Source organism: Eublepharis macularius, chromosome 15 (genome assembly GCF_028583425.1).
Source record: "Eublepharis macularius isolate TG4126 chromosome 15, MPM_Emac_v1.0, whole genome shotgun sequence".
NCBI lineage: Eukaryota > Metazoa > Chordata > Lepidosauria > Squamata > Eublepharidae > Eublepharis > Eublepharis macularius.
In genome coordinates this window covers 56,473,505-56,485,180 of record NC_072804.1, presented here as the reverse complement: position 1 = coordinate 56,485,180, position 11,676 = coordinate 56,473,505, and the positions used below count along the sequence as shown (strand labels likewise).

The following is an 11,676-nucleotide window of genomic DNA, read 5'->3' as shown; positions in this document are numbered from 1 at the left end:
AGACAGAACAATTCAGAAGGAGCGACAGACGGACAGAAGAGGAATACCTAAAACGGCTTCCAGCCAATCGGGGCCCCTTTTAAAAATAATTTAGAAGGTTTTAATTCAATCGATCAATTCGTCAATTCGGCGTCACGGTTCTAATAGCTATAACTCTGATCACTCTCGAAAAGACAAGAGAGTGCTGGGAAAGAAGGGGGGCCAGAAGGGGCCTATTTAGCCAAAATCCCACCTATGAAATGGGAACCAGAAGATACAAGTGTCGCTTTTCTCACAAACTACTGGAGGGATGGTGTTAATATGTTGTAACAAGGCACTGGGGTTCACTAGAATGGCAATCGGGGAAGGAGTAGGGTTGCCAACTCCAGGTTGGGGAATTCCTGGAGATTTGGGGACATAGCATATGGAAGGTGGGATCTGGGGAAAGGAGAAACTTCATCAGGGTATAATGCCATAGAGTCCACCCTCCATAGCAGCCTTTTTCACCAGGGGAACTGATCTCTGTCATCTGGAGACCAGTTGTAATTCCAGGAGATCTCCAGGTCCCACCTGGAGGCTGGCAACCCTAGGAAGGAGAGAGGAGCGAACGAACTGAAGAGTAGTCTTTGATTACACGAAGAGCCAAGGAACAGCGGAGGAGGAGGAGGAGGAGGAGGAGGAGGACTCTGGGACTTTTACGACTGCATTTCTGCCCGCAGCATCCATGGGAACCAGCAGCAAAAGAGTAACCTGCAGAAAGAAAAGCGGGAAGATGTTCCTCTCACAAATAGCAAGGAATTGGAGAGGGGAGGAGAGCAGCCAGCCACGAAACACAAAGCGGCCGGGGGCCCGTCCCGGGTTTGGAAGGGAGGTCCCTGATCCTTTTTACCTAGAGATGGAGTTTTCCGACGTGATGTCTTTGGGGGTTCTGACGGCTGTGAAGTTGCGCTTTGGCTGTGAAACTGTTGGAGAGAGAAAAGGGGCAGAGGTGGGTGTGCGGAATCATTCTGAAAATCCAGAAGGGTGTCAGCTTGGTGAATGATGCCCCCTTATGCCCGCCTTAACCCATTTGAGAGCCAATCGACAAGAGACGAATCACACGAGGAGAAGCACGTGAAAGGAGTCACAATGTTAGCCGGGAAGCTGAGCTTTAAAAGCAATCGGAAGGCTTTGTCCATTTCCCCTCTCTACAGAGCCAGGGAAGATGGCTGCTCAGAGGGCTTGTTAATTTCCTCTTTGCCTCCAAAGGCTCTTGTCAGTTTCACCTCCCCTTCTAAGGGGCAAAGAGGAAATAAACCACCTGAGCAGCCATCTTCCCTGGCTCTGTAGAGAGGGGAAATTAACTCAGCTTCCAGGCGAACACTGTGACTCCCTTCAGGTGCTGCTCCTCATGTAATTCATCTCTTGTAGCTTAGCTCTGAGGCCTAACGTGAGGGGTTGGGGGGAATGTGGAGGCAAAGTGGACTCCATCACACCAGACTTTTGAGTGGAAGATTAGGGAAGTTCATTCACTTTTTGAAGTGTTCTCAAATGTCAAAAACTCGCAGCAACTGCAGAAGAGAACAGTGTTTGGGCTGCAAATCAGCACTGATGGTTTGAATCCCACTTCCACCACGAACTTAGCAGGTGGCCTTGGGTAAGCCCCAGCTCTCTGGCTGTATTGGGGGGATAATAACAACAATGACTTTGTTCACTGCTCTGAGTGGGGCGTTAATCTATCTAGAAGAGCGATATATAAGTAGAGTTTCTATAATTACTGGGATAATTTTCTATTTTCAAGGAGTTCTATATGTGAAGGAATACAATTTGAGTCCAGTAGCACCTTAAAGAGCCACAAAATTTTCCAAGGTGCAAGGTTTCACAAATGAAAGCTAACTTTGTCATGAACGCGTATAACCTGGAAATTTCTGTTGGTTTTAAAGGTATTACTGGGTTCAAATTTTGTTCTGCTACTACAGACATGGCTGACACTACCTTTATATGAACAAGCATTCAAAACTTGAAATGATGGAGTCTATCCCATCACCTCATTCACTTAGATGTTTAACCCAAGCCTGAATCTCTCGGTCTCTTCTCTCCCCGCCTTCACAGCTTTCCAACCACTCCAAGGGAGCCCAAAGAGAGAAGAGATTCTACACCACACTCTTAAAGATTAAACACATTTGACCCCAATCTTGCTTGCAAAAATTCAAAATGATATTCTGCTAAAATGAGTTTTTTCCCCACTGATGGAAGAGCCTCCTTCAGCCAATTCATCCTTCTGTTTCCTCCCAGGACTTTGCACTGCAGGACTGTCGACTTTTAAGTTCTTTCCCCCCCCCCAGCTGGGCACCTGTGCCTCTCACAGTAATTCAGCAGGTGAAGCTTTCCCCCCTCTGTGCTTGGAGGAAAAGATCTGCCTGCTGAATTTCTGCTTGCCACACCGCTGGGAAAGGAAGAAGAATCGTGCCAGTGGACAACTCTGCTAATGTATCTTTGCCAAAAAGAAGGAAGGAAAATATTAAAGTTGAAGAAAATCCAGAGTGTACCTACTAGTGACTTGGTGAACTTTCTTTGCCGAGGTGCTGTCCCCATGAGAGTCCTTCGGGCCTCCAGTTCTGAAGAGGAGAAAAACCCCATTAGCTCACGGCGTCCAGATAGTATGGACTTTAAAAACAGATTTTATTGCTAACCACTTGTCTCATTATTATAAATAGTGTCATTTTTAAAAAAATCATATTTTATTCAATAATTTTTCAATTTTACAATCATTAACAATAAACAAACAAACATTAAACAGATTTAAAACATTTAAATATGTAATTCTTGTCTCCTCAACATTAATATAGCAATGTCGATGAAGTAGTATACAATACTTATGAATTATTTATAGATGAACAACTATACAGTATTCTAAGAAAAAATTCAAAGATATTCCAGCTTTTGATAATATCCCATTCTTGGGGATGTTTGGTTTGTGGATTCATTGTTAGTTAGATATACCAAAATTGGAAGCTATTGCTCCAAGAAATGGGAGTTATATTTTTATTGTTCCATTTCAGCAATTTGATCCACCAGCTTTTCCATTATGAAATAGTCCCATAGTCTATCTTTCCAATTTGTAACTGTGGGCAAACTTTCTTGTTTCCATTTGGAAGCAATAACTGATTTGGTTATTGATAGTGGGTTGAGATAAGATTGATTCTAGTTCTTGGTATGGAAGGACCTGACCAAAGATTCAGCAATAAAACCTCTGGTGTTTTAGGTACCACATACCCTGTGATGGCTTCTATTGTTGCAATTACATTCTCCCAGAATAGTAAATAGTAGATGCATCTGACGAAGAGAGCTGTGGCTCTCAAAAGCTTATGCTACAATAAAAGTTGGTTAGTCTTAAAGATGCTACTGGACTCTTGACTATTTTGCTACTACAGATTAACATGGCTAACTCCTCTGGATCTATTCTCCCAGAAGTTCCTAATTTGTTTACAATACCACCAGCAGTGCATAAAAGTTCCTACTTCACCACATTGCTTCCAACATTTAGGAGAAGTGTCATTATTTATTAAGTTTTTAACCCATCTTTCTATTAAAATAACATCCAAAGCTGTTTGCAGGAAAAACAAAAATCCAGATTAATACATTAGAACCTGCAAGAAAAAAAACAGTATCTGTTTTAAAGCAACAGTGTATTATTTCAGTATTAAAACTACAGGTGACCAAGCCAGCCTTCATCTGGTGCCTTGCTTATCCCAATGTTGGTGCTCAGGGCAGCATGCATGATTCTCCCCTCCTCAAATCTCTCTTTACAACAACCCAGTGAGGTAGGTATGGCTGCGTTAGAGAAAGAATAACCGGCCCAACATAACCCTGTCAGCTTCAGCTGAGAGGGAAATTTGGACCCAAATATCTCCAGCTCTATATTTGGACTCATGAGGTGAGTTTCTTTGACTTTCAAGCCTTGCAGTTTAAACTCATATATGTGAAATATATGAGAATTACTCAGAATAATCTTTGCAAGTGGTTATAGACGCTCTCTCCTTTATTACTACTTTACACATTCTTGGCAACAACCCACCTCTGGACTCTGGAGGGAGGAGCAAAGACTCCATGCTTCGGAGGGCACGTGAAATAGCGAACTCCAAAGACAGAGCCATCGTGTTTCCCCGTGGGCTTGTCGAGTTCAATGCCAAACCAGTAGCCTGGGAAGAAAGGGGGGACAAAAAGAAGAAAAAGGGGGTGGGGCTGTCAGAATACTTGCAGTCCAGTCTCCCTGACAGAAGACAGCGTTGTCAGTCATACATGGGAGGAAAATTTAGATGGACCCCTGTTTTATGGGGCGGGAGCTGAAGGCTGAGAAGAGGTCCCAAGACAAGGGAAAGTTAGGCAGGAGGGTAGAGTGGCAAATTCTGGCTTGGGAAATTTCTGGAGATTTGGAGGCAGTGACAGCAGAGGGTGGAATCTGGGGATGGGAGAAGCTCAGCGGGGGGTGGGGGGGTGATGTTGCTCTAGGATTTCCATTTTTCCTAGACTCTGTGGTATCCCTCCAAAGCCACCAACCAAAGCTACTATTTACTGCAGGGGAATCAAACCCTGTACCATGGAGATCAGCTTTAATTCCAGGAGAATTCCAGGCCCCTCCTGGAGGTTGGTAACCCTAGACCCGGGGGGGGGGGGAGGAAAAGGGTATCATAGCAATAACAGCCAAGAAGGTATGGCAGGGGAAGAATTCACATTTTCAGTTGCCAGTTCAGTCAAAATATAAGTCCTTTAGATTTTAATGGGGAATTACTTCCAAATTACTATGCTTAGAATGGAGGCATTCACTGTGCAGAATGCTTAGAAATCTCAATTATTGTTTTTACCTTATACTGACCCTGCAAGGTAGGCCACTCCTACTCCTGTTTTAGGCAAGTGGATGCATGAATGATTGCCCCAAACTGCAGAAACGAGTTGGCAGGACTGGAACTCAGGATTACCAAATCCAGCACACTAAATCACTGGTCCAGAGGTATCCTTTTTAAAAGGAGCAATCAGAATCCAGTCTGTCCGCTCCTTCCCAGTTCACAGCCAGTAGCTTAACACTCTTCAGAACCTGGATACCCAATCCTGGCCTCCTTTCTTACCCGGTGCAAAGTCCGTCTTCCCATAAAAGCGGATGACACCCTGCTTCTGACCTGCCACCAAGACCTGGTCTCCGATCTCAATTTTCAACCCTTCGCGATCCAGGCTCCCTACCGACAGGGACTTCTTCCTGAGAGCTGCAGGCAGAGGCAAGGAACAGAAATCAGACCCGGAGCAAACAATTGTTCTCTGCTGCGCCAGGAAGGCAGATTTCGGTTGGATATTAGAAGAAACTTCCTAATGGCGAGAGCAATGGAAACTATTATCTTGGAGGGAGGTGGGCTGTCCCTCATTGGAGGCTGGAGAGTCTTCTGTGCGGGATGGCGATCTATACAGCACATTTATACCCCAAGATGCTCAGGCCAGCGGACATGATTCTCGTTTCATATTTTATCTTCGCCACAATCCTGTGAGGTAGGCCAAGCTGAGAGAAAATGACTGGCTCTGAGTCATCCAGCTAGCTTTCATGGCAGAGTGAAGATTTTGTCTCAGATCTTAAAGATCCCGGTCTAGCATTGTAACCGCTACAGCACACTGGCTCTTAGATCTAAATCTGGATTTCCCACAATGAGAAGGAGGGTGGATTAGCTAGATTATAAGGCACCTTCCAGCTCTATAATTCTGGGATTCTGTTTGATCTGAGATGGACGTATGGGGAATTTACATAATTGTTCAATGGATAGCCTTCCGGGACACGTCCCTCTCCCTTCCCTAGAACTCTGATTCTTCCACCCTCCTTCCTTAGCCATCTGTGAGCTGAGGAGAAAATGCAGGAATCCTGCTTGGCATTTCCATGCCCACTGCCACCCCCCCCCCGCCTACCTTTCTTGTCCTTGTCCTTCTCTTTGCGGCCCTTTGCAGTCATACGGGAAAAGTCCATCCGGGGGGTTCGTGGGGTTGAGGTCACCGAAGAAGGTGTCTGGTCAGTAGCTTTGGTGATCTTGGACACCGAAGCAAAGACACCTGGAGAGGTAAAGGAGGGGGGGAAAGCATAGCAGGCCCCAATGTTTCCTGTTCACACATGGGCAATACCTGGAGAGTTGGGGGTTGGAGCCTGAAGAGGGTGGGTTTGGGGAGGGGAGGGAATTCAGTGCGGTATAATGCAATAGAGTCCACCCTCTAAAGCAGCTATTTCCTCCAGGGGAACTGCTCTTTGTCGGCTGAGATCAGTTGTAATTCCAGGAGATCTCCAGCCCCCATCTGGAGGCTGGTGACCCTACTAGCAGGCCCTGATAAGAATCGTGCAAACTTTGTACATTTCTGCAGATCTCATGTCTCTAGTTTCTTTTGGTGGGAGGGAGGCAGAACTTGGGTGCTGAAACTGGTGCAAAAAGCCTCTGCAGCCCCAAGGAAGCTCATCCTACCGTGCTTCGGAGGGCAGATAAAGTAACGGATTCCTCCCACGCTGCCGTCGTTCTTGCCATCTGGCTCGTCTAGCTCCACTCCGACCCACTGGCCGCTGGCAAACTCTGTCGTGCCACAGAAACGCAAAGTACCCACCTGTGCAGATAAGTGGCGGGTTAGAGTCACACCAAGGCCGTTTTCACACTGCTTACTGGCCACGGAACATCGCGCCAAGCTCCTGGAATGACAGTGTCTTCCTGGCGCGGTTTTGCTCAAGAACTGCTGAAATCGCACCAGGAAGACGCTGTCATTCTGGGAGCTTGGCACAATGTTCTGTGGCTGGTAAGCCGTGTGAAAACGGCCCAGGGCAAAAGCAGCCACAAAGAACCCGTCGCCAGCCCTCCAGGACTGTACTGGAGCAACTCACGTTGGAATCTGCCTCATCCTTACCTTTTGCCCGTCCACAACGACTCGGTCGCCGAGTTTGAGGCCGAGGGAGATGAGCATGAGGTTGCCGGGAATATTGTCGTAATTGGGCAGCGTGACCTTGGGGAGATTGCAGCTCAGGGGCACGGCATCCAGCAGCAGCTGCTTTAGCTCCTTGGCTATCATGGCCGCCTCGGCCTTGTCCAAGGTCATGTCCATCGGGTCTGGCACGACGTCAGCTGGGACCTGACCTTTGCTGTTCTGTTAGGCAGAGGATTGCAGGGGGAGGTCACTGGACTAGTGGGATGGGACGGGGGCGGGGGGAGAACCAAGAGGTGTCCCCCAGTAGATATTGTTTCCAACACTACCCATTAATGGAAGGGTCCCTGGCTCAGTGCTGAAGCGCGGGCCTTGCATGCAGAAGGGTCCAGTCCTCAGCATCCCCAGTGACAAGGATTCCAGGTAACGCCTGCTGCACTACTGCCATGTGACCCAGCTTGTTCCTGGCCACCAATTCACCTCCAGGGCGGTGGCCCACCAGGAACTGCCCAAGACCCAATCCTCCCCCGGCTTGCTGCCTCTCAAGAGCGTTCAGGCTTTGAATTCATCCTCTGTGTCTTGCCACTGCCCTTCCCAGGGCTTCCTGTCCTTTCCCACCTGCAGCCAAACAGCCTTATCTGACATCACTTCTGCCCAACTCTGCAGCGAAGCCAGGTATGAACTTGGCCTGGAGAGGCCAGAAAGTGAGCACCTGACCTTATTCACATGGCTGACCAGCCTCAGCATTTGGCAGCAGCCAAGCTCATGGCTGACGCAACCCCAGAAAATGGGTTTAAACCAAGCTAATGTGGCCCAATAAAGAGCCGTTTCCACACTACCCACCTTCTTCCAGAACGGGACGCAACGTCACGAAAAAAACGCGGAAGAGAGCATCTTCTTGCAGGAGATTTGCGAGACATCGTGCAAAACTCACGCAAGAAGATGCTATCTTCCACGTTTTTTTTGTGACGTTGCGCCCCGTTCTGGAAGAAGGTGGGTAGTGTGGAAACGGGATGTTCCTCTGGACATCTTAAGTTCTTTTTTTATATATAGAATTTTTAAAATTTTATTAATAGAATTAAAAGCCCAATAGACATCTTAAGTTCTGAGGAAACCTGGAGATTGGAAACGTCAGTCCCTCCGTGATCCATGACCCCCCCCCCACACCACCCATTGTTCATCCACAGACCCTTCTTTTCTCACCCTGACCGCGGGGTTGGCACCGTGTTCCAGGAGGCACTTCACGGCCCCCAGACACAGGTTCGAAGCAGCGATGTGAAGAGCCGTCCCGTGGTTGAAATCGCTACATGTCGAGTTGAGAACTTGAGGGGAAAGAATGCACAGGTTGAGGAGGTACAAAAATCAGATTGCAGCTATTCATCGCCTTTCACTCTCACAGTTGCTAGGCTTGGTATAAAACACGGGCGTCCTTGCCCAGAGAGCTTGCCGTCTGCAACTGCCTTGAAGACATGGTGAGAGAGGACAACCGAGAAATGAATTTTGGGAATGGAGCAGGAGAGAGTTGCATTTAGTGGAGACGCAGGTACGGTGGGGTTCAGGTACGTCCTGGTATGGTGGGGAGCAGCATTTTTGCGGGTTTTCTTGTGAGAAGCCAGTTCTAGGAATCGGTGGTGTTTTTCCTAATATTAATATCAAATATACAGGTTGAGCAGGTTGGCAGCATTGAAACAGCATTGGTCCAGGAGCCTAACATGCTACAGACTGAAAGCCAGTGGGCCTAACAGGACTTGGACTAAGGAGACCTGGGTTCAAATTCTACTTAGTCATGAAGCTTATTGGGTTGGGGACTTAGGAAGTAATGCTAGAGATTTTAGCACTCGGAGGATGTGCAGAGTGCTTCTCTCCCGCAAGGAGTAATCCAAGAAGAGCATATAGCACAAGGAACATAATTGGTACTGATGTCCAGAGACTGATTTACGTCAAATGTTTTAAGGATCTCAATGTATTTAGAGATTCCCTCAGCTCTTCACTGGGGAGAAGTCAAATCCAAAGAAAGACAGTGCAAAGCGGATCCATACCACACAGCTTCCCATTCTTTCCAGCACCTTATTGCAAGCTTTCTGGGCGAGGACTGCGTTACATCTGTGTTTTATACAGCACCTTGCACTGTCAGTAACAAAAGAATTCCTAGAACCCAGGCCTGCTGCGACCCAGTCTGACATTCTAGCCACTACACCACACATCTCTCCAGTGTGAGGGACTCTCCAGTATGGTCAGAGCTGAGTACAGCCTTAGACAATAGATTCTAGGGCAAGAATGGCTCAGCGCATGCGCTACTTTCTCTCCAAGGACTGGAAGACTGCAGAGACAGCTAAGGCTTGTGGGGAGCTCTGACATATGGCTGCGTCACAACCACCGAGGTTGCCAAGGCCTGTGAATGAATTCCCACGACACTGCAAGGAGAAAGCAGCCATCTGCTTCAGTCTTGGCAGCAGCTACAACTTCTTACAAAGAGGAGTCAAAGCAGGACTTAATCTGAACTCTTGGGCCTTTACAAACTTTTCTTTACTGAGGACTAGAAGCTTGCTTGCTTGCTTGCTTTTTTAAAAATTATATTTATTTTTAAATCCTTGATCCCGCCCTCCTCTCTCAAAGCAGGACCCAAAGCAGCTTACAACAAAAATTGTATTAGAGTACAGTGACAAACCACCACTAATAGTGCAATCCTAAGAAGAATTACCCCAGTCTAAGCGCATTGTAGTCAATGGTCTTAGACTGGAGTAACTGTATTTAGGATTGCATAATAGTAAGTCTCAAGTGGTACAGGTTACAGCTCTTCCCCTAGACAGGCATTCCTGGCTGAACCCCTCCACCCCACCCTGCCAAGTTCTCCTGAAGCAATACTTTTTAAATATTTGAGTTATAGATAAAATAACAGACCAAACAGCTTCTTCAGAGAACTCTAATTACATTCTTCTTTACGGAAAGATGGCTTCTTTTCCTAAACTATATTATGGAGCATCCTATCGAAGATTATGCTGTACCTAAGAAGTACATAGACATTGGTCTTTATTGATTGCTAACACCTGCAAAAATGTTCTTTACTTGACTCATTAACCTAGTTTAAAATGTTTGGAATCTTGTTACAGTTGTATTATTGTTATCGTTATGTTATTGTTATACAAAAAATCCAAAAATAAAAAGTTATTCTAAAAAATTGAGTTGTTTTTAATGTCTTTCTATTGTTAAACCTGCTTGGAGCTTCTGGAAAGCCCTATCATCATTTTTTAAAAAATGTATTAACAGCTTTGTAACTTTGGCTTCTTTGCCTATTAAAAATCTTGATCTCTAGCCTTTCCCCCCAACCACATTGGCTGAAGGCAACCAGCAAAGGGAAGGTGACGTACAAAGGGCAGCATAGAAAGGTACAGCAGGAAACCAAAAGTTTAAAACCATAAGCAAACCACATTATCAATAAGTAGGCCACCCCGAGACCCCCGTGCATGATTTCCCACAGTAGTAAGTACAGCGAAGTCCCGCCTCCTTTGTGAAAGACTCCACCCCTTCTCCCTTGAATGAACATGCTCACCTTTCGGCTTGGACGCCTTCAGAAGGATCCGGATGAGTTCTGGGACATCGAAGTAGGCGGCGTAATGTAGCGCGTTCATGTTAGTCCAGCGGCTGCGCAGGGTCACATCTGCTCCCAAGGCCAGCAGCTGGTCAGAGAGACGCACAGCAGCCGCCGGGTCACCTGGGCAAACAAGGAGGGGGAGGAAGTAAAGGCCGGATAGTTAGATGAACCAGCCCCTTTCCAGAACAGAACATACAATCCTTCAGGGCGGTTTGCAGCCCAGAAGAAAGAGACTAAAGAAATCAGGCTTCTAAACTGGACAAAGGTCAACATTAAAAGCCAGTCTCCTAAGAGATTTGGTCAAGAAGTCTCAGCTGGGAGCCGTGTTGGTCTGTAGTAGAAGAGCAAGATTTCGGCCCGGCGGCACCTTAAAGACCTACAGGATCTCCATGGTATCAGTCAGATCTGATGACGAGAGCTCTGACTCTCCAAATCCCTTACCCTGGAAATCTAGTTCGTCTTTAAGGTGCGACTGGGTCAGGAAGCCCCGGCACAAACACCATCCTCGAGCTGAACACCCCTCTCCACCCACTCACCAACACCGTGAGCTCCTGCTTTGCAAGCGTAGTGAAGCAAGGTCATATCAGTCAGGCCGTCCCGGTCATTGACGTGGCAGGCACGCTTCAGGATCTGAAGAAGGCAACGTACCGGGACAGAAAAAAGTCAATCGTGCAGCTTATAACTTTTGGACAGAAAAAACTGTTAAGCTCTTCAAGATTTCTGTGAGGGCTTTGACTTGAGGCTTCCTGCTGGCCCCTCTCTGTGGCCCCTGATTTGGCCCAGGGACAGAGCATCTGCTTTGTGTTGCAGATGACGCAAAAGTCTGGAACCCAGTCTGAGTAGACAGGACTGACTTTGATAAACCAATGGTTTGACTCGGACTAAGGCAGCCTCATGTGCTCAGTTTGGAAAAAAATACAGCCCAGAAAGAGAAATTGCTGCTGAATCTTACAGAAGGGTCATTCCCACACTTGGGAGTTGTGCAGTGGTGCGCAGGGCTTGCATCCCCATCCTCAATGCCTCCCTTGGGAGTGGGGAGCTGGTACGCAACCCACAAATGCCACCACCTCTGTGCTTCCCCCTTCCACCACTCACCTCGTTGCCGATGATGTCGATCTTGTGCTGCACCTGGGGCACCCACTGGCGGATGATCGCAAACAGCTCGGGGACGGTGGTGATGGGGTCGTAGAGTA

The 11,676-nt window shown here is 47.2% G+C and overlaps 1 protein-coding gene across 1 annotated transcript; it reads right to left on the bottom strand.

Annotated features, from left to right (window-relative positions):
• Positions 1 to 247: 247 nt before the first annotated feature.
• On the bottom strand, positions 248 to 11,099 carry CLIP3 (CAP-Gly domain containing linker protein 3). Its single transcript, XM_054999539.1, has 12 exons — positions 11,020 to 11,099; positions 10,442 to 10,603; positions 8,095 to 8,213; positions 6,877 to 7,113; positions 6,447 to 6,582; positions 5,905 to 6,045; positions 5,618 to 5,622; positions 5,085 to 5,208; positions 4,037 to 4,160; positions 2,512 to 2,576; positions 869 to 941; positions 248 to 729 (listed from the first exon to the last, which is right to left on the bottom strand). Exons 1-12 carry the CDS (start codon positions 11,063 to 11,065, stop codon positions 675 to 677), a joined length of 1,287 nt encoding a protein of 428 aa, XP_054855514.1. The 5' UTR covers positions 11,066 to 11,099; the 3' UTR covers positions 248 to 674.
• Between the last annotated feature and the right edge of the window lie 577 nt (positions 11,100 to 11,676).

Bases quoted from the DNA above. Each gene is read 5' to 3' on its own strand.
- CLIP3 (XM_054999539.1), bottom strand. From the start codon at position 11,065: ATGACCTTGCTTCACTACGCTTGCAAAGCAGGAGCTCACGGTGTTG. The intron at 6,046-6,446 runs GTAGGATGAGCT...TTACCTCTCCAG, and splicing joins TATCTGCCCTCCGAAGCACG to GTGTCTTTGCTTCGGTGTCC. The intron at 2,577-4,036 runs GTGGGTTGTTGC...TCTCCTCTTCAG, and splicing joins CCTCCCTCCAGAGTCCAGAG to AACTGGAGGCCCGAAGGACT.